Genomic DNA, 23,456 nt, shown 5'->3' with positions numbered 1-23,456 from the left:
CTTTGATCCAGCTTCTAGAATTTTATCCGCCTTTATAAGTGGAGGTTTCTATTGAGCAGCTAATTCTAGGTAAAATAGCATTACTTGCTTGTGCTGTATGATTGTATTGGTGCTATATAACCTTATGGTTCTGTTCATAAATAGCAGCTTCCATTAAACATTTTTCTCCTCCAGTATTTTGTCTATGTTGCCATTCATATTGTACAAATCTGGGCAGTCATTGTTGGGAATCTGTTCAACTATGGGGCCATCATAGTCAAATCCCATTGCTTCCAGCATTTCGTAGCCAAATCACAGAATGTTTCCAGCATTTCCTTACATACTTGCAAGGTAGAAGAGGGAGGCCTGTCAGCAGTTTGGGTCCTCACTCAATATTTTAAAGAAGATAGAAATTCTCCAGTATGTGCTTCAAATGCTGCATCGCAAAGAATGTGGATAGAACACTTCCATCAATACCTGTAGTAACCTTGCTGGTACCAAATAAGCTTAGATACCTCACATTGCAGGGCAGATCATTTAATACAAGGTGACATTGCAGTATTTGCAGAAACCTGAGAGAAAATCAGCTTTTAGGAGGAAAAGGAAAATATTTTCGAAGATATATAGGGAAATATTGAATTCACAATGATTGAGTAAGTTTACAGGTTCAATGCCTAACTTATACTAATGCAACCCTGGATGTTGCAATCGGCAGCACGGAGTACAAAATTGGTGGGGATTCCCATTTCTGATTGCTCCCCACGAGCACTACAACAAATATACGTCTATGGGTATTGGGTGAAGAGGAGTGTGCTGGGCTTCCCATGAGAGCTTGCCAGCATTCATTATCGAGACATGCATTTGCATAATGACCACTTGGGTGAGATACCGGAGGTTGAGTTTTGATCCTACAGCCATAGTCCAGTTTCAACACTTTTTTGGTGGGGGGGAAATAGATTTTTGTTTTGCAGTGCTCATTGTCGTAAGATGTGTTTGTATTTGTGAGTAAAACTTTAATGTTTTTAAATGATGCATACCTTTTTTGGGAGTGGTGTTTGTTTTCTCCTTCCCCAACATTTCATCCTAAAATCACAATGAAGCTTATCATAGGTCATAAAGGAAACGTATTGCTATGCCTCTCCAGATTGACTGATTAGTTTTTGCTGCTAACCAGAATAACTTGGAGCAAATGCTGATTTTTAGTGGGGGTTTATGATCTAACAGTTGACATTATAAATATTTTTCAATTGAAACACAGACTTTGGGGCCTGCACCCCGCTGGTGTTCGTTCCTGGATAACTTAACAGAGGAACTTGAAGAAAACCCAGAAACTACAGTGTATGATGACTATAAATTTGTCACCAGAAAGGATCTAGAAAACCTGGGTAAGTTTTATATTAGCAATAAAAACAAAGTGCTGGGAATACTCAGCAGGTCTGATAGCATCTGTGGAGAAAGAGAGAAACAAAGTGAACGTTTCAGGTCTGTGACCTTTCATCAGAACTGGAAGGTCACAAACCTGGAACGATAGCTCTGTTTCTGTCTGCACAGATGCTGCAAGACCTACTGAGTATTTCCAGCACTTTGTTTTTATTTCAGATTTCCAGAATCCGCAGTATTTAGTTTTTATTTTATATTAGCAATTCAATTTAATGTTTGGTGAGGGTGGCTAATTGATTTGAGAAATTAATTACATGGACAAGCATAATTTTTTTTTAAAAAGCATGCTGATATCTGATCAGGGCTTTGGAAAACACAGACGACATTTTTCAGGTTACAAATGGCCCAAACGTTAGCCTTTCCTTGTTGAACCAAAAAGTTGGCATTTACTTCAATAAGATCCGGTTAACCAATATCTCTATCCTGATACTTTCCTAGTATGCATGCATACTTTTGGGGTGACATTAATCAGTTACTAGGTGGAAATTGTCAAATATTTCAAACAAATTAAGGATGGTTAGTGTTGCTAAGTAGATATTCTGTAATCACTTATTATCAGTAAGCAAGACCTAGGAAGTTTATTAAGTCAGTTTTATATTACCTTATTTCCCAAAAGTATTACACTTGGGTTAGTGACCTTTCTTGAGCAGTAACATATATCCATGTCTGATATGATCAGTGAATTTCTTTAGTGCCATTTACCCATTAGATTTTGCACAAAACACTATTGCTGCAATGCTTTTTCCATTTAACATTGCAATGTACAGTACTGACTCAATGCTCATGATGCCTTGATCATAACTACCTTTACTATTTAATTCAAGGCCATTCTGTTGATATTTTGATTAAAATAACTGCTTTTTGCAAATATAAATGTGGTTGCAGAAGGGATTTCCAGAAATGAATCCAAATCTTGTATTCTGCAGTTGTAGAGAATTGAAACATATTGATCTGAAAATCTCCATTTACTATGCTGTACCATTTATATATCAGAGTCATAGAGTTATACAGCACAGAAACAGGCCCTTTGGCCCATTGTGTCTGTGCCGGCCATCAAGCACCTATCTACTCTAATCACATTTTCCAGCACTTGGCCCGTAGCCTTGTATGCTATGGCATTTCAAGTGCTCATCTAAATACCTCTTAATTGTTATGAGGGTTCCTGCCTCTACCACCCCTTCAGGCAATGTGTTCCAGATTCCAACCACCCTCTAGGTGAAAACATTTTTCCTCGAATCCCCTCTAAACCTCCTGCCCCTTAACTTAGATCTATGCCCCCTGGTTATTGACCCCCTCCGCTAAGGGAAAAAGTTTCTTCCTATCTACCCTATCAATGCCCCTCATAATTTTGTATACCTCAATCAGGTCCCCCCTCAGCCTTCTCTGCTCTAAGGAAAACAACCCTAACCTATTCATATCTCTCTTCATAGCTGAAATGCTCCAGCCCAGGCAACATCCTAGTGACTCTCCTCTGCACCCTCTCCAGTGTAATCACATCCTTCCTATAATGTGGTGACCAGAACTGCACACAGCACTCCAGCTGTGGCTTAACTAGCATTATATACAGCTCCATCATAACCTCCCTGCTCTTATATTCTATACCTCGGCTAATAAAGGCAAGTCACCCATATCCTTCCTAACCACTTTATCTACCTGTGCTGCTGCCTTCAGTGATCTATGGACAAGTACACCAAGGTCCCTCTGACCCTCTGTACTTACTAGGATTCTATCATCCATTGTATATTCCCTTGCCTTGTTAGTCCTCCCAAAATGCATCACCTCACACTTCTCGGGTTTAAATTCCATTTGCCACTGCTCCGCCCATCTTGCCAGCCCATCTATATCGTCCTGTAATCTAAGGCTTTCCTCCTCACTATTTACGACACCACCAATTTTCGTGTCATCTACGAACTTACTGATCATACCTCCTATATTCACGTCTAAATCATTAATGTACACTACAAACAGCAAGGGTCCTGGCACCGATCCCTGTGGTACACCACTGGTCACAGGCTTCCACTCGCAAAAACAACTCACGACCATCACCCTCTGCCTCCTGCCACAAAGCCAATTTTGGATCCAATTTGTCAAATTGCCCTGGATCCCATGGGCTCTTACCTTCTTGACCAATCTCCCATGTGGGACCTTATCAAAAGCCTTACTGAAGTCCATGTGTACAACATCAACTGCTTTACCCTCATCTACACATCGAGTCACCTCCTCGAAAAATTCAATCAAATTGGTTAGACATGATCTCCCCCTGATAAAGCCATGCTGACTATCCCTGATTAATCCCTGCCTCTCTAAGTGGAGATTAATCCTGTCCCTCAGAATTCTTTCCAATAGTTTCCCTACCACTGATGTTAGACTTACTGGCCTGTAATTACCTGGTTTATCCCTGCTACCCTACTTGAATAATGGTAACACAATAGCTGTCCTCCTGTCCTCTGGTACCTCTCCTGTGGCCAGAGAGGATCTGAAAATTTGTGTCAGAGCCCCTGCTATCTCCTCCCTTGCCTCACATAACAGCCTGGGATACATCTCATCTGGGCCTGGGGATTTATCCACTTTTAAGCCCGCTAAAACAGCTAATACTTCCTCCCATTCAATGCTAATTTGTTCACAATCCCCCTCCCGGATCTCTACACCTACATCGTCCTTCTCCATAGTGAACACAGATGCAAAGTAATCATTTAAAACCTCACCTATGTCCTCTGGCTTCACACACACATTGCCACTTTGGTCCCTAATGGGACCTACTCTTTCCCTGGTTATCCTCTTGCCTGTAATATACTTATAAAACACCTTGGGATTTTCCTTTATCTTGCCCGCCAGTGTTTTTTCATGTCCCGTCTTCACTGTCCGAATTACTTTTTTAAGAACCCCTCAACACTTTCTGTACTCCTCCAGGGCCTCCGCTTTTTTCAGCACTCTGAATCTGCCATAAGGCTCCTTTTTTTTCCCTTCTCCAATCCTCGATATCACTTGGCATCCAGGGTTCCCTGGACTTGTTGGACCTACCCTTCACCTTTATGGGAACATGTTGGCTCTGAACTCTCACTGTTTCCTTTTTGAATGACTCCCACTGGTCTGATGTAGACCTTCCTACAACAGCAAGTAGTTATCTGACTGCTTTTAGCATCGAAAAAAGTTCCAAGGCACTTCACAGATTTGAGGAGAGATGGGGGGTGGGAATGGTATGGGGGTGGCGGGGTCTGTGCTGGATGGTGGGTGGAGAGTAAGAAGGCAAAGAATGTATGCTGATCTGTGGTGGAATAGTTAAGTAGTTGAGTGAGAACTTGCTGAAAAGATATGTTTGAAGGGGGCTTTTAAAGGAGGGCTGAAAAGATAAAGGCAGGGAGATTCAGTGAACAAAGTTCCAGGGAGTAAGGGCTAAGATGGGAAGGGAGATGCACAGAGGCCACATTTGGAAATTCAAAGGATGTAGATGCAGTTCTAGAGTCAGAGGTTGCAAATGTGGGCAAGGCAGTGGAGGGATCTGAAGATGAGGATAAGGATGAGGATTTTAAATTCATTGTGTTTGGAGACCAGAGCTAATATAGGTCAGCGCCGATCAGGAATCTAGGTGAGCATGACTTACTACGGGGCGGGATACATATGACTGAGTTTAGATAGTTTGGAGTTGATGAACAGTGGAAAATGGGAGGCCAATAAGGAAGATGCTGGAGAAATGAAGTCTGATGGTGTTGAAAGTATGTACAATTGTCTCATTGAGGTGGGGTAAAGATAGTTTCAGAGATGAAAGTAAAGGGTCATGGTGATTGATGGGATTTGAAATTTGTGTCATGTCTAACTGGATACTTGGGTTTTGCATGGCCTGATTCAGCCACAGCGAGTGACCAGGGAAGGGGATAGAGTCAGTAACAAGACAACAGATTTTATGGAATGGACTGAAAATAATGGTTTCTAGTTGATCAGATGCAAAACATTTTGACTCCTCAATGACTTGATATCAGGCATGTATTCTGATAGAAGTTGTTGTGGGTTAAGAGAAGTGTTGGAGACGTAGAGCTAGGTTACATCACAAATACAGAAGCTGATCATGTGCCCACCTAGTAGAATTGTTATTTACTCTCGACAGGGAAATCTTTTGCATTTTAAGTGATATCCATGTCATTGCCAGGATTGCAGGCCTGTGCTTTACTGGGGCCAATTACCCTTTCCCAGCCAAACAAAAATTAAAAGAATTATTTATGGCCACGTATAAGGTACTGCATTAGTTACTGCCATTTATTGATTTCAATGCCTACTGTCACTTGTGTGTTGCCACCACTGCACGCAATCAGGGAGTGGGAGAGCGGAGCAGGTGACCTGGGTGAGGGCAGAGAAAGGAGATAAGTGCCACTTATCCACCAGGATAAATAAGAGAATCAGAACAGGTCAGAAGCAGGTGAATGAGCTACAGTACTATCTGCCAAAAAGGCACACAGAAACATGACAACCCCATTTTCACAGCACAGTTACCTCATCCTCCAGTATATGTGGTAAACGCTGTGATGGCAGATATGTTTGGCTGGGGAGAGGTGCTAGAGCTGCACTTTTTTTTTCTTGAAACGCATGTAAAAGGATTGAATAAGGGATTCCAGTAATATTGCAAGAGTATAACAAAGACATTAGTGCACGTCTGTATTTCCCTTCATTTCGTTTTTCATTTTATAAACTGAGGTAATTAACCTTTTGAGAGAATGGTAATAATTCAGAAATTTGTGAGAAAGTGGCACACAATTTTATTATTGGTTACAAAATAGTTTTAGCAAAAATTGTAAGTCTACTTATGGTGCTGTACCTTTTTACTGTAGGTCTTGCTCATCTTATTGGCTCTCCACTGCTTCGCGCATACATGCATGGTTTCTTCATGGACATTCGACTGTATCACAAGGTATGCAAGTGTGCCAGTACAGTTGCTTTCAGTATTTGATCCCCAGATTCAGTTTAAAGACTATATGATGCACATTTGGTGTTTTTGACCTTTTCTAATACTAAATATATTTATTTTTATTTTTTATTTTTATTTTTTTTTTATTTAGAGATACAGCACTGAAACTGGCCCTTCGGCCCACCAAGTCTGTGCCGACCAACAATCACCCATTTATACTAATCCTACTTTAACCCCATATTCTCTGCCACATCCCCACCATTCTCCTACCAACTACCTACACTAGGGGCAATTTACAATGGCCAATTTACTTCTCAACCTGCAAGTCTTTGGCTGTGGGAGGAAACCAGAGCACCCAGCGGAAACCCACGCAGACACAGGGAGAACTTGCAAACTCCGCACAGGCGGTACCCAGAACTGAACCCGGGGTCGCTGGAGCTGTAAGGCTGTGGTGCTAACCACTGCGGCGCCCTTATATCCCTTTGGTTCATAAAAATGACTGCGTTCTAAGTTTGTTTGTTTTTTCAAATCGATTTACTTCAACTTGAAGCCATGTTGAGAGGACTTATTGGAAAAGAAATTGAGTGTTTTCTAAAGAAAAACAGATGCAGCCAGACCTGCTGAGTATTTCCAGCAGTTTCTATTTTTATTACAGATTTCCAGCATCTGCTTTTGTATTACTAAATGTAATGTTGTGTACTTAAAAGGTGAAAGCTATGGCAAATCCATTTGCATATGAGGAATATCGAAAAGATAAAATCAGACAGAAGATAGAGGAAACACGTGCTCAAAGAGTCCAAGTAAAGGTAAGGGGTCACTAGTCAGCTAGTATCAGTGTTAATGGCATAACAAAGAAAATTGATTTTTTTTCAACTTTGTTCTTGAAACTATGCACCCTTAAGTGGTAGTGCTGAGTGATTTATCATTAGAAATCAAGAATGAATTAAATTTTACTCAAGTTTAAAGACTTCTTGGGCTGAACTTTACCAAGCCTATGACGTCTGGCTCCGTGTGGGGTGGGGGGGGGGGGGTGCGTAAGATTATTCCGGCAAAAGCCCGCCAAGAAGGCCGGAGCCAGGAGGACAGGGCCCGATCCTCCTGGTGGCAGTGAGGCTCCGTGGCAGGCCCCACCCCCCACCGGCTGCTGGGTGACAAGAACATTTAAATGAACGGGATGAATAAATTTAAATAAACTTACCTTTAATCTTCTGGGCCCACTGCGATCTTCAGTGTGGTGGCCGGCACTCCCATGCCTTTAACTCCCTGTCTGGGGAAAGCCGGTGTGATACTGGTGGGGAAGGGGAAAGAGTTAAGATTTTCAGTGCTGGGGTGGGGAAGGAATGGGGTCAAAGAAACATAATGGACTGAATTTTATAAGTTGGGGTTTGTGACAGTGGGGCTCGGAAAATACTTCCTGGAGAGGCCCGCTATGGGCCTCGACGCTGGGAAGGCCCTGCCGCGTTTTATTGGCGGCGGCGAGGCCTCGGGGCGTTATAAATTTATTTGATACATTTTGGGGGGGGGGTGGTGTATCTTTAAAAATTTAAATATGCAGGCAGGGCTGGCTGTCCTTTAAAAATGGCGGCAGCGCCTGCGCTGTCCATTCTGGCAATGGACGGTCTGCCCTCTCCATGTGATTGGGGGTGGCGGGAGGGCGGGCTGCCCCAGCTAGTTAAATGAGACGTCGTGCGGGAGATTGGATGCACGGGCAGCCATTTTTTGAGCTTGCTGCCGAGATCGGCGGCGGGCTGTTAAAATCCAGCCCCTTGTTTCCTTAAAGTAATTGGTTAAAATGCCTTTCTCCCCACTTTTCTTTACATGATTCATTCTGGGGTAAACAGAGTGTCCAAGTTTTGAATGTTCATTACTTCACATGATGTGTGCCATCTGCAATGAATTGTATAAATGTAAATCTACTTTACTCAATAATGAAGTAGAAAATGTGAAGATACTTAAGTTAATCCTGGAGATGTGGAAGCCAGAATGTTTGATTTTTCTTTATGATCCCAATGCAATCTCAATTTGCCCTGCTCCATCTTGAAGTGGTAGTTTCTTGAATGACGCTAGACTTAATAGTTCGTGATGGAGTTTCTTGGCCTTTCCCCTCCAAATATGGAATTTTTTTTTCATTATTGCTGTAGAGAGGTGGTTTTGAATATACTGCAAGCCTTCATTAATACAAATTCAAATGGGTCACAGCTAAAAACTGCAATGATAGTGTTTGTATCCAATTTTGAATCCCCTCAAACTACTGACTAATGAGCTATGTCATTTGAAAGTGACTCAGGTGGCATGGTTTCCAAAAACTTACAAGTATTTGAATCTAAGGAATACTCTTAGAGAACACAAAATTGTTTTTATATCAACGCATTATGTGACAACCTATTAAATCTGGATGCAGCACCACACTTGAATGAAATTGTTTTGATAGTGTGAAAGTGTTCCCGAAGGTCCAGTCAACTAATGTATAAAATAGCAAGCATTTGATAACTATGCTGTTACATCCTTTTTCTTGTTTAGTTGAAGTAATCTATTAATTTTGTATAACAATAATCTCACTTTTTATAAACCTGTCAACAGAAACTGCCAAAAGTAAATAAAGAGCTAGCAATGAAGTTTATTGAAGAAGAGGAAGCAGAAGAGCAAGTTCAAAGGAAAAAGAAGGGAAAGGTAACAAACTATTGATTTTGAGAGTTTTCTCTGATGCGAAATTTTATTGAAAAAGCTGATTTTTAAACTTTTGCCTCTATACAAAATAACCAGGAAGTTTTTGATTTTGACACTGAATTTTCCACAGATTTTGCAGCCGTGTTGAGTGTGAGGTATTTCATAAGTTTCTCAATTTTGTTCAATTACTTTCTGCTTGTAATCCTTGTATTTTTCTTTTTTTATTCATGAACTTTTTGTCTCCCTGACCAGTTCTCAATCCACTTTCATTTCAAACAGATTTAGCAAATATCAGGAAGAAAAATGCACAGCTCTAGAAATTAGTTTGCACCCAACTTTGAGCACAAACCCAGCAGCAACCTTGAACTGCTATGCTGACACTGATGAGTAAGAGGACTGTGGAAAAATTGGTCCTCTTGTGTCATCAGAATGCAGTCAGTGTGCTGAGGATGCCAGTCGTATTGTAAGAGGAAGTGCTTGGTCCGACGCAGTTGAAGATTGTCAGTCAGGTCTGGACTCGTTGTGAATACAGCGAGGTCAGATCAGGAGAGGGGGGGCAAGTGGTGGCTGGCAACTGTGTGCAGGTTTAATGTTGAGTCATTCAGGTAAGTAAATAAAGAAAAATGTTGGCAGACTCCAGTGGTCCCTTCAAAGTGTAGGACTGCTTGCCTCCCTCATCTTAGAGGAATTTCCCTGTACTTTTGCTGAAAATAAGGCACTGGTACTTTGCACCATTGTGTTAGTTACAGTACAGTATAGGCTGACAACTACAAATTTGATTTGATTATGTAGTATTGAAGATTGCAAAGAGTGCATTTTGTGTGCAATTCAAATCCAAGCCCATTTACAATTGGGCGCAACCTATTAACCATTTAAATGTACTTTTAAATTCTTAAATGCGTGTATGATGGCTTATTGGCAGGTTAGTTGGCATTTGTGCTGTGTTGTATGCTATTGAACCATATAGGAAAAGGAGGGCCAAAGGTCAGTTTTTGGTTTGTGCTGAGTTAGCTGATCTTGGCAGTTTGATAGTAGGGTGCCGAGGCCAGTTGTATTCTCTCCAGGATGGGAAGAAAAGGGAAATATAATCAACCAACTTTCTACCAGTGGCCCCTATTGGCAAGTTTTCCTGCATGGATGGGTTAGACTAATCTGTGCTTGGTCTCTCTCCCTAATAGCACTGTGGGTGTACCTACACCACATGGCCTGTAGCATTTCAAGATGGCAGCTCACCACCACCTTCTCGAGGGCAATTGGGAATGGGCAAGAAAATGCTGTCATTGCCAGTGACGCTTGCATCCCAAAAGCCAAACTGCAGTGTTCACACCTATTCTAGCTTAGCAAGATCTCAGGAAGTGAACATCTTAAACTAGATGACTTGACTCAAAACTGAGAATAATTTGATTAGGAAATATAACAAAGTAGATTCTAACACAGTGCTGTTTGGGAAGGAGTTCTAGAATTTTGAGCCGACGACAGTGAAGGAATGGTAATATAGTTTCGAGTCAAGGCAGTGTATGGCTTGGAGGGGAGCTTGCAGGTGGTGGTGTTGCCATGCGCCTGCTGTCTTTATCCTTCTAGGTGGTAGAGGTCACAGGTTTGGAATGTACTATTGAAGGAGCCTTGGTGAGTTGCTGCAGTACATCTTGTAGTTTGTACATACTGCTGCCGCTGTGAGTGGAGGGAGTGAATGTTTAAGTTGGTGAATGAGGTGTCGATCAAGTGGGCTGCTTCTTGAGTGTTGGAGCTGCACTCATCCAGGCAAGTGGGGAATATTGCATCACAGTCACAACTTGTGGGCAGGATTTGGGGAGTTAAGTTCTAAATTAAATGTGTGTGATCTCAGCATTTTTGACACTTCTAAATCATATTCACATTGACTTAGTGTTTACAAAAGAATTCTAATTTTACATATTTCAGTCTTTTCTAATTCCCATTATTTATGTGTAACAAAATAAATCAAATCTTGGTATTATCTACCAGTCTGTATAATACTTAGTATTTGTATGTTGGGACGTTGTGCCTTCAGGCTTTGAGTACTGACCAATGCTCCAGTGCATCCTGAGGTATTGTTGGAAGTGCAGACCTTTGGATAAGATGTGAAACCATTGATATGGGTTCAGGTAGATGTTAAAGATCCCGCGGCACTATTCAAAAAACTGCAGGTTTTTCAATATAACCTGACTAGCATTCCACTCTCAACCAGCACCACCACAGATAAATGAATGGTCATTTATTTCATTGTTGTCGATGGAATATTGCTATGGACATTTGCAGTGATGTCACCACTTCTGAATTATTCTTCACACATGTCCATTTTGAAATGCAGTAAGGCACATCAGTGGAAGTTTTTTTTTAGATAATGTCTTGCCATTTGTCGATGTATTAATGTTTCACATAAGGTGTAAATCAAGATACTTTGAGGTCAAGATGATAAGTGCTTATTCACAACTCTCAAATCATAGAACTCCTATGATTTTGTTCAGTGTGTGTTCAAGAAATCTCAAAAACAAATAAACACCAGCCTATTTATTTTCCTATATTCATTATATTGTTGATTGGACTAACTCCAGCTTATAGCTAAAAACTGCATATGATGCTTTTAATTTTGACCCTTTTTACATCATTCATTTTATCTTTGTATAGTTCCTTTTCTGTAATTTGTCCTTTACTCTTTTCTTAAAACTTTTAATTTTCTCAGCTCAGTGCAAAACACATGGTAAATATGTCAGAAATGTGCTTTTTATAGTGAAGAGGCTTGAAGGATCCAGTTAAAAAAGACAAAATCTCTACCAAGTTGATGCACTGCTCCACTTGGTCTCATCATGCCTCTTTCTGCCCTCTGCCCGCCAATTGCACTGTGTTCTTTAGGAAATTCTTCTGGTTTGTTTTGAAACCTGTCCAAGGTACATGGGTATTATGAACAGATTTTCTATTTTAATAACAACTGGATCACAGTGGAAGATACAGCGAGTCTTCATAAAGAAAGAACAAACTTTCATTTATATCACACTATCTCACAACCTCAGGGCATTCTATGTCTCTTCATAACCAATTAAATATAGTCACTATTGCTAGGTAGATCAGTGTTCAGCTAATTTATGCGCAGCAAGGTCCCAAATACAATAAGTAAAACAAATTACTAATCTTTTTGTTGGTTGAGCAAATATTAAACAGGACAAAGGGAGCCTGAATAATGCAATTGATTTTTCTGTACATATAACTGAACAAATAGATGAGGCCTTGCTCCAAAAGGCAGCACCTCCAACAATATAACATTGCCTCAGTATTGCGCTGAGCTGCCAGTCCAGATTATCTGCTCAAATTCTACATGGGGTATCTGATTAAGCAGATGAGCTACAAATTGAACCAAGGAGCACGAGAGACAGGTTTTGTTAGAGATTATAAATCAACTGCTTAGTTATCCTTTTAATATAGAAGTTTATCAACATTTTCAAATATTGTTATCAATGTTTTAGACCATATACAATATTTCAATATCTAGGCATTTAGTTGATCTGCAGTTAATCTGAATAAATAATGGTATCTTTGAGTTTTTTTCCTACAATCTAATGTTCTCCCCACACTACGAGAGTAAGCCAAAGGAGCAGTCCAAAGTTACTTTTAAAGTATGTGCAAGACTGTTTAGTCTAATCTTGTTGAATACTGCATTTCAGTGGTAACTTTCAGAATTCACGCATGGATTTTAAATCAAACAGGTTATTCTTTGAATGCTGGTATTTTAAGTTGGATATGAGGAAATGTATGGAACCGTAGACCATTTCTGTGTGTACCATATCCTCTTAAGAAAATACTAAAACCTTGGCAACTGGGTGGTGCAGTAACCTGATGTATCATAGATTGATTGGATGCTGATTCATTCCTGAATGAGTACATATTGAGTTTCTGGTTTCAACTTAATAGTTTCTGTGAGAAGCAAGGCTATCTGAACAGCAAAGGTGTGGGTGGCATCACTCTATGTTAATGGAAATTAGAAAAGTAAGTTAACCTTAACTGTCTCCAGAGCACCATTTCAAAACTAACTAATAAAGGTATAAAATTTGACCTATTACGAAGATAATATTTGTTATGACTTATTACAAATATCAAGAAAGTAAAGATCTGGAGCCATATCTGTTTTGTCAGAGTCTACCCAACATTCTAAGAGATGAGCGGTTCAAGGTCATGTTTGAAAATCCAGACTTTCAAGTGGATGAAGCCAGTGAGGAATTCAGGCTGATAAATCCAATTGTGTCCAAAGCCTCCGAAAAAAGGAAGAAAAAACTTAAACAACTGCAAGAGCTCTGCGAGACTGAACAGGTAATACGTTATTAAAATGGTAGCAACATTTTGAGCTCGAATAGCAGTGAAAATAAACAAGAATGTGTTTTAATATCTGCAGCTTTTTTTAAAAAAAAAGAAATTACAAAAGCTGCTGCAGATAAAATCCATGGCTTTTATGTTCAATTAAATAACAGAACATTCTCCCCATGCAAATACATTTTGTTTGCAAAACTTGTTCAACATAGTTGTCTGTACAACAATTGGCTTTGTTCTGTAACTGACGAGAAGAACTTGTAGTCCAGGTGGCAGATGAAATGGGTCTTGCACTTATTAGATTGACATTGCAGAGGGTAGCCTGTAGAACTGCAAACATTTCATGTGTGTTTAAGTATATACATGATAGCCAGCTTTATTTGGTTTTGAAAGATACATTTTTGATTTCTGGTCCAACTTCAAAAGGTGCCTGGGATATATTTGGGAAGCATGTACCCAGTTCACCAATTCTTCTGAGACCATCAAGAGAAAAAAGAAAAGGCTTCTTGAAGGCAAAGAATCTTCTGAAGTTTTGATTAAGAGACACATTCTTATGTCCAGTATTAACAATATTGACAATGATAGAGTTTGTTTATTTCCAGTGTTTGATATGACATGGATATGCCTTGTACAGTAATCATATTGAATGGTTTTAATTAAACTCCTCCATAGTTTATAACCTAAACTACAATCTGACAGTATGGAAGTAAGGGCTGAATTACAGTTGAGGTCTTTTGTACTGAATGTCAGAGTTTTTTTTTAAAGCCTGAGGAGTTCCATGGTTTTGAGGCCCTGGGAAATGATTAAGCTAGGAATGAGGGCATTAAGTCCTGATTTCAACAAGTGGGAATGTAGGGAAGATGATGAGCATGTGAGGCAGCATATATGGAAGGATCACAGGATGATAGTTCAGATGAATGGTTGCCATAATAGTATTGCTAGCATTTATTTTATAAATGCTGTGCCAGAGAGGTTGGAGATTAGAGTTGAGAGATCAGCTTTTTCTTGCATCATGTTTAGCAGTATGAAATAATTGGTGGAAGAGCCTCCACAGATATAGAAGAGTATTCCAGTCTGATGTGAACATTATAGGCAGTTGGGAATTAGAGGGACTGTTTTGAGCTAACCTTAGCCAGTTGCATCAGGTACTTTTTTAGGTCAGAGGGCAAGGATATTGGTAGGTACTGAAGGTGGCATCATCATACGTGGTAAGTTTCAGTTGTTAGGAACCATTTCTTAAAAGAAGTGAAACTATAACATTTTCGTTGCCCTATTGTAAGAAGTTTGCGTGCGTTATGGTCTGGAGTTTGTTTACACTGAAATTGTGATTTGAAGGAAGTTGTTGATTCAGTTACAAAGGATTGACTGGGGTTGGATGATAAATGGAGGAGCTCATTTATATGAAGAAACAGACAGATGCAGAGTAAGACCATGAGCCATCGACTACAATTGTGGACTGACTTTGAAAGGAAACTGGGTGGCCATAAACATAGTTTTAGTGGCAGCCAAAATTGGTAACTTGCTTCGATATGTATTCTGCCAGCTCTCATTAAAAGTAATGGCAGATGATTCACCAAAGTATTTGAGGTACATTGAGGCTGCAAGATGATCAGGTGGCCAGTAATGCTCCAAACCGTAATGCTAATCGTGATTGAGGCCTTTTAACTTTCAAGATAACAGACTCTGTAACTTAGGATAAAATGTAAAGATAGCAAAACTGTGAGAAGGTAAGAGAGGCCAATTTCTTGGGCGTAATTATGGTGGTGAGCAAATTTCTAAGACGGAAATATAGGCTGGGAATAAAAGAAATTGGAAATCTCTAAATACACAAAGTTCACGTCTTGGGGACAGTGAAACGTACACTATGGGTTCTGAGGTTTTATTTGCATCACAGAGGATCTGACCTGGCAAGGATTAAACTTAACGTGAGTAATTGTTGAACAGAAAATAGCAATGGAGGAAGGTTACTTTTGTCAAAATCATTGAGATTAGAGTTGCATGCAATTGTGGCTTTGAAGTTGGCAAGTTTTACTTCTCAGTGTTCTGGGAGAAAAATGCCTAATTTTACAGCTTGGAGATAAAAACACATTCTAGTTATGTATATTTGTCTATTTCCCTAAACCTTCTGTCAGTATCTGAATACACTTCATTAGGATAGGTGAAAAGGTATAGTTCCTAAACTGATATTCATTTTATTTGAAAATATTTCTTTTAATATGCAGTTCATGTGGACACAGTTTCGTATAATTCTGTATGTTCAAAACAGGTTAACCTCAATGTTGGCATATGTAAGCAGAAGAATAATAGTGACAAAACAAAAATGTTCTCAAAATCTTGGACATTTTCAGCATTTACATTTATGCTTACAAATGTACTTTTGCGATTTGTAGAACGAGGAGGAAGAGTTAGAAGGAAAGCCTAGTGATGCAGAGAGCTCTGAAAGCTCCGATGATGATCGAAGCTGGGTTGAAGAGGTCCAAAAACAGCACAAACTCCTGCACAGAGAACAAAAACTGCGACTGATGGAATGTGATCAGCAGACTCCTTCGAAACCCAAATTCTTTGAGATCAAAACTGGAGAAGAGTTCAGAAGTTTTAAAGATGCTGCCCGAAAACAAAAGCTGCTCAGGTGAGTGTGGCTTCTATGTTTCAAGTAACCTTTTTTTTAACCTTTTTGATGGTGTGCATAATGCAGATTTCCCTAGTAGTACTGGATGAGATGTTACCAGCGTCCAGTGACCATCTCCAACAAGAGAGAATCTGACCATCTCCCCTTGACATTGAATGGCATTACCATTGCTGAATCCCCCACTATCAACATCCTAGGGGCTACCATTGACCAGAAACTGAACTGGAGTAGCCATATAAATACCGTGGCTAGAAGATCAGGTCAGATTTTGGGAATCCTGCGGCGAGTAACTCACCTCCTGACTCCCCAAAGCCTGTCCACCATCGACAAGGCACAAGTCAGGAGTGTGATGGAATACTCTCCACTTGCCTGGATGGGTGCAGCTCCAACAACTCTCAAGAAGCTCGACACCATCCAGGACAAAGCAGCCCACTTGATTGGCACCCCATCTACAAACATTCACTCCCTCCACCACAGACACACAGTGGCAGCAGTGTGTACCATCTACAAGATGCACTGCAGCAACGCGCCAAGGCTCCTTAGCACCTTTCAAACCCACGACCTCTACCACCTCGAATGACAAGAGCAGCAGATGCATGGGAACACCACCACCTGCAAGTTTCCATCCAAGTCACACACCATCCTGACTTGGAACTATATCGCCATTCCTTCACTGTGGCTGGGTCAAAATCCTGGAACTCCCTTCCTAACAGCACTGTGGGTATACCTACCTCACATGGACTGCAGCAGTTCAAGAAGGCAGCTCACCACCACCTTCTCAAGGGCAATTAGGGATGGGCAATAAATGCTGGCATAGCCAGTGATGCCCACATCCCATGAATTAATAAAAAAAAGAGGTGTTAGATTATGAAGCGAGATTTTGTATTCCCTGGAATATAGAAGGTTAAGGGGTGACTTTATTGAGGTTTTTAGGATTTTGAAAGGGTAGATAGAAAAATTTTTCGGCCATTGGGGATGTCAAGGACAAGGGGACCTAATACTAAAATCAGAGCCAGGCCATTCCAGAGAAAAGTTAGGAAGCAGTTCATCACGCGAAGGGTGGTGGTAGTGTGGAACGCTCTGCCACAAAAAAAAGTAGATGCTAGCTCAATGTTAAAATCTGAGGTTGATGGATTTTGAGGGATATGGAGCCAAGGTGAGATTACTCATATTGAATAGTGGAACAGACTTGAGGGGCTGAATGACTGACTCTTTTTCCTATGAGGCCTGCTGTTGCTCTGTCTTCCTCCCCTGCCCCCAAATGAGGGATATCTGGGCAAAGTTGTCTACATTTTTAATAGAAGCTATCAATAACTGATTTAGGATATGTTATCAATATTTGATTGTCACCTTAGTTAATTTATTTGAGTCAAAGTTGTGTGTTCAGATTCCACCCTGGGCACGGATACATAATCTGTGTAATACTGAGGTAATCATCTTTGTCAGAGGTGTTATAGAGTCATAGAGTTGTACAGCATAGAAACAGGCCCTTCGGCCCACTGCGTCCATGCTGACCATAATGCCTATCTATACTAATCCCACCTGCCTGCATTAATTCCATATCCCTCTATGCCTTGCTCATTCAAGTACTGTCCAGATGCCTCTTAAATGTTGCGACTGTTGCTGCCTCCGCCACCTCCTCAGGCAGCTCATTCCAGATACCCACTATTCTTTGTGTGAAAAATTTACTCCTTTGATCCCCTTTAAACCTCCTCCCTCTCACAAATCTATGCCATCTAGTTTTAGTCATCTACACAATGGGAAACAGACTCTGGCTATCTACCCTCTCTATGCCTCTCATAATTTTATATACCTCTAACATGTCCCCTCTCAGCCTACTTCGCTCCAGGGAATATAGACCCAGCCTATACAATCTCTCTTTATAACTCAAGCTCTCCAAACCAGGCAACATCCTTGTGAATATTTTCTGCACCCTCTCTAGTTTAATCACATGTTTCCTGTAGTGCGGCGACCAGAACTGCACACAGTACTCCAAATGCGGCCTAACCAATGTTATGTTAATGTTATCCTTTGGATGACATTAAATAGTGGCCTTGTTTGCCTGCTGAAGTGATGTAGAAGATTCTGTGGCACTACTTAAAGAACAGGGAGTTCTGTTACTGTCCTGCTCAATATTCCTCCTTCAGCTAACACCAGCAAAAACAGAGTAGTTAGTAAGTAATCTAATTTATTGTTTGCAGGACCTTGTAGTATATAATTTGTCTGCCAAGTTTGCCTATATAAACAGTGATGGCATTCCAAGAGTTAATTAGTTGCCTTGAAGATTTTCTGAGGACATGAAAGGCACAGTATAAAGGAAGTTTGTTCTAATAATTGCAAGTTTGTGAAGTGTAAAACTGATGAAACCAACTATTAAAATACTAAGCCACTTACTTATAGTAACTGCCCTATTCTACAGCCACTTTCCTTCAACCCCTCCCCAACTTTGTCCCTGGCACCAGAAAACCCGATCAATTAATTTTGTTTCAACAAGAGTATTACTAGGGTATCCCTATACAATGGTCTTTGTGGGCAAATACATTGCATGATGTGGTATTAAACTATATGAACCAGAATGCTTCCTTGTCTGTGCTGCATTAGCTGACTTCAGCCAGCCCATCAGTTGGCATACCTTCAGTGTCCCTTGGCTTTGTTGTGAAAAAAAAATCAGTGATCGATCTTATTCATTAATGACTATGCAGTAATACCTACTGGAAGTATGCAAGTTGGATGTTGGGTCAGTGAAGGAACCATTTGGATTATTTCCTTAATTAAATAACCTGCTGATGAGTGGCCGTGTATAGTCACGATGGTTGTGGTACTTGATAATCACATTCTTTCTTTCTTTTGGGCCTCCTTATCTCGAGAGACAATGGATACGCGCCTGGAGGTGGTCAGTGGTTTGTGAAGCAGCACCTGGAGTGGCTATAAAGGCCAATTCTGGAGTGACAGGCTCTTCCACAGGTGCTGCAGAGAAATTTGTTTGTTGGGGCTGTTGCACAGTTGGCTCTCCCCTTGCGCCTCTGTCTTTTTTCCTGCCAACTACTAAGTCTCTTCGACTCGCCACAATTTAGCCCTGTCTTTATGGCTGCCCGCCAGCTCTGGCGAATGCTGGCAACTGACTCCCACGACTTGTGATCAATGTCACACGATTTCATGTCGCGTTTGCAGACGTCTTTATAACGGAGACATGGACGGCCGGTGGGTCTGATACCAGTGGCGAGCTCGCTGTACAATGTGTCTTTGGGGATCCTGCCATCTTCCATGCGGCTCACATGGCCAAGCCATCTCAAGCGCCGCTGACTCAGTAGTGTGTATAAGCTGGGGATGTTGGCCGCTTCAAGGACTTCTGTGTTGGAGATATAGTCCTGCCACCTGATGCCAAGTATTCTCCGAAGGCAGCGAAGATGGAATGAATTGAGACGTCGCTCTTGGCTGGCATACGTTGTCCAGGCCTCGCTGCCGTAGAGCAAGGTACTGAGGACACAGGCCTGATACACTCGGACTTTTGTGTTAATCACATAGTGAAACAATATCTTAGCATGGTCCCTACTGTCAGAAAGGATGGGTAATGGAAGAAAAAGGGAAATGTTTATGGAATCCTGAGAGTGGCTGTGATAGTCATGTAACATAACGTTGCTGATCAACTTCATTGTAGCTATTCATATTTTTTACATTTCTGGCACTTGCAACATCCTATAGAAGTGGATAAAACACTTTTTAAAAAAAAAAAATTCTAACTTTGCCGTTATTTTCTTTTTACTTTATATTGTATAGAACGACACTTGAAGATCGCTTGAAACGTGAGGAAAAGAGTGGAACACTCCATCTATCTGACACCACTGTAGGCAGTAAACAGTTAACATTCACCCTTAAAAAGGTAATTAATATTAACAAGTGTTCTTCACAATAAGTGTGGAACATTCATAGATGTGATGAAGCAAGAATGAACAAATAAGGTAAAACTACCAGATTATCACATTGATCATCAATTAGGAGGGCTAAAAACTTATGTCCAGTTGCATAGCACTCACATTACAGTCTTCATTTGGAAAATTCTTCTATTGTTAAATAGATCAGGCAGCATAAATTAAACTTATCAAGGGCAATTAGGGATGGGCAATAAATGCTGGCCTAGCCAGCGACGCCCACATCCCGTGAAAGAATTAAAACACAGCAGTTGAAATCCTCCCCTTTGAAATGAAAAATCTTCTCCATCTAAAACTCTGCTGCAAAAGCGACTGCAGCAGTCGCGCAGTTGTACATTTGGACAATAATACAGCTGTAATTGTTACAATTTTAACAATGCAAGCATCTAATTTCACACAATCCATTTTGACAATTTCAATTATTGTAGTCAGGACTGCAATTAATCTCTCCTGCTAGAGATCATTGAATGTCACAGTACTCCAACAGGCTACTTGGCCCTTCAAGTCTATGCTAGTGTTTTTCTCCACATAAGCTACCTCGTCTATCCCATGCTGCTGTTTCCTCCCCAAACTCTTCAATCTTTTTCAACCACCTGTATGATACATTTTTTAAATAATTTATACATTAGGCTTCAGCTAATTTTTGGCTTGGATTCTCATTTATTAGCCGCCTGTAATTAAAAATATAAAATTTAACTTACCTCAATTCTTTTTGTAATCATCCTAAATTTGTAGCCTGTTGTTAATATCTTGCTGATTAGTAATAGTGAGCTAGCACTTCTTTCCTTTTTAAGCTTTCATAATCATTTAGACCTATATCTGGTCACCCCTTAATCTCAGCTCCAAAGAAAATTCCCTAACTTCTCAAGTATCTCTAACATCTACACTGCACTTTTTCCAATGTTTTTATATCCTTACAATCAAGTGCCCAAAACTACAACCCAACCTAACTAAGGTTTTTTTTTACAACATTTGTGATTAACTTTTTTTTTGTTCCATAAATAAGTGAAGTGTCAAGATTGTTAAAGAACTGAAACTAAATTTATGGAAGAGAGCAACATAATTTGATCCTGAATTAGCAGAAATGAGAAGCATCTGTTAAACGATTGCTTCCGCATCCTAGGTTTTGGTGATGGGAGGGGGTGGAATAGCATCAAATAAACCTCTTCAATGTATTTAAATAAATTCTTTAATCAAATAAATTGTTTCAGTGATAAATGAGAGATGGGCATGTAGTTCTGAAATTGACAAATTGACTCTTGAATTGTTGCAATTTCACAATTGTTCGTGTAGTGATGAAGCATTTCCTCAGGTAAAATAAATCGTCTTGAGACTTGATAAATATGTAACTGAAAAGTTTTTTGTATGAAAATGGTGTAGTTCATAAGACTAGTTCCAGAATTTTCACAATGCTGCAAGTGGTTTGTCACTTTAGCTGAATAACAAAATGGTTAAGAACAATTAGTTACTGAGGTAAGCCTGCAATCTTAAATCCATTTCTCTTTGGAGGCTTCATTATTTTTTAAAAGAAGAGGTACCTTTGCGTTTCAGTACAATTATGTTTGTTGCCATATGGGTTACCTGATTTCTTCCAGTATTGCATTTTAGTGTTCTGTTTTTTTCTCTCACCTTTTTGAATCCGGCAGTGCAAAAAAATTCAGCTATTCTAGATTGACCCAAAAAAGCACCACTGCATTTGTGTCCGAGTTCAAAGTAACTGTAATAAGTACTAAATGTCAGTTATCATTCTCATCTGCAGTATACGGGGCATTTCATTGAGATGAAATTTTACTACTGAATTGATGCTGAGCTGTGGATGGTCTGTGCTTTTTTAAATTCATTTCTCTAGCTTTCAGTTATATGTATGTATTTGAGAATGGGTGTGTGAAATGGAGCATAAAATAGCACAGATCCTGACAATTGAGAGAGATACAAGCAAAGGGTGGGGAAATAAGAGCTACAAAAAGGGAGTATGGAAAGAATGTGCAAGTGATATCAAATTCAACACCATTTTTATATGAGGAAAAAGAGAGTGGTCGGGAGTAATGTGGGCCCCCTTAAACTGAGAATGGTGATAGTGAAAATAAGGGAGTGAGGAAATGTTGAATAATTACCTTACATTAGTATTTATATGAGAGGAAGAGGTTAGTATGCCAGACATCCCAAGAAAACTAATATTGAATCAGGGATAGGGACTTTCCAAAATTAACGTTTGCAAAGTAACAGCAATGAGGAAAATGCTGCCACTAAAGAGTGACAAATCCCCAGGGCTAGCTGGTTCTCATCCTAGGGTTTTAAAGGAGGTATGTTAGAATATTGCAGGTACCTTAACTATAATCTGCCAAAGTTCTCTATTTTGGGAACCATTCCTTTAACTGAATAATTGCACGTCACGCTGCTATTTAAGAAAGGTGGGGCAACGGGGTGGGGGAGGAAAACCAGAGAATTGTAGACCAGTTAGCCTAACGTCTGTTGTTGGGAAATTACGAAAGCCTATAGGATAGTGACTGAACACCTTGAAAATTTTCAACTGATCTGAGACAGCAGCATGGATTTGTAAAGGGTGGTCATGCCTGACGGACCTGATTGAATTTTTTGAAGAGGTGACTAAAGTAGCAAAAAGGAATGTCCATGGGTATTATTTTTATGGATTTCCAGAAGACATTTGATAAAGTCCCTCATATGAGACTGTTAGCTAAGTTGAAGCTCATGGAATTGGAGTCAGATTATTGATCTGGTTCAGAAAGTAAGGATATTGGGCAGGTACTCCAATTGGCAGGATGGACTAGTGGTGTCTGATGGGGTCTTAAATGATAGGATAGCAAACTACGTATCCTAGTTTGTTGAAGTTACAAAGATAGGCAGCATTGTAAGCCGTGTAGATGGAAGCATAAAGTGACAAAGGTATATTCATAGATTAAGTAAATGGACAAAAACCGTGGTAAATGGATTTACATGTTGGCAAATGTGATGTCATCCACTTGGGACCTAAAAAGGATAGAACAGGGTACTTTCTACATGGTGAAAAGCTGGAAACAGTAGAGGTTCAGAGACTTGGGGTCCAGGTACACTGGTCATTAAAATGTCATAAATTGGAACAAAGTAATCACAAAGGAATTTGAAATGCTGTCCTTTTATTTCCAGGGGACTAGATACAAGGAGGTAGAAGTTATGCTACAAATATACTACACCCTGATTAGCTCACACTGAGAGTACTGTGAGCAGTGCTGGGCACCGTACCCAAGAAAGGATATATTGGCTTTGGAGGCAGTGCAGCGTAGATTTACTGGAATCATAGCTGGACTCTAAGGGTTAAGTTACAAGAGATTACACAAACCAGAGTTGTATTTTGTGGCATTTAGAAGTTTTAAGGGGTGGTTTGTTCGAAGTTTTCAAGATATTAGGGGAACAAATAGGATAGATGGAGAGAAACCATTTCTGCTGATTGGGAAGTTTAGAATTAAGCATAGTCTAAAAAATTAGGGCCAGGCTTTAGGAGTGAAATTAGGAAACACTTCTACGCACAAAGGGTGGTAGAAGCTTGGCACTGTTCCACAAATGGCAATGTTGCTAGATCAGTTGTTGATTTTAAATCTGA

At 40.1% G+C, this 23,456-nt stretch overlaps 1 protein-coding gene across 2 annotated transcripts in view; it reads left to right on the top strand.

Annotated features, from left to right (window-relative positions):
- The window catches only part of nol10 (nucleolar protein 10), a 73,186-nt gene that overhangs the window by 38,949 nt on the left and 10,781 nt on the right, over nucleotides 1-23,456 (top strand). For both annotated transcript variants that reach the window (XM_068022587.1, XM_068022596.1), the window contains 7 exons: nucleotides 1,238-1,364; nucleotides 6,240-6,319; nucleotides 7,024-7,122; nucleotides 8,897-8,986; nucleotides 13,130-13,303; nucleotides 15,691-15,929; nucleotides 19,707-19,809. In XM_068022587.1, coding sequence (XP_067878688.1) covers nucleotides 1,238-1,364; nucleotides 6,240-6,319; nucleotides 7,024-7,122; nucleotides 8,897-8,986; nucleotides 13,130-13,303; nucleotides 15,691-15,929; nucleotides 19,707-19,809 — 912 coding nt within the window. The remainder of the gene's footprint in view (nucleotides 1-1,237; nucleotides 1,365-6,239; nucleotides 6,320-7,023; nucleotides 7,123-8,896; nucleotides 8,987-13,129; nucleotides 13,304-15,690; nucleotides 15,930-19,706; nucleotides 19,810-23,456) is intronic.

This window comes from Heterodontus francisci, chromosome 3, assembly GCF_036365525.1.
Source record: "Heterodontus francisci isolate sHetFra1 chromosome 3, sHetFra1.hap1, whole genome shotgun sequence".
NCBI lineage: Eukaryota > Metazoa > Chordata > Chondrichthyes > Heterodontiformes > Heterodontidae > Heterodontus > Heterodontus francisci.
This window is presented reverse-complemented; position numbering and strand designations above follow the sequence as displayed.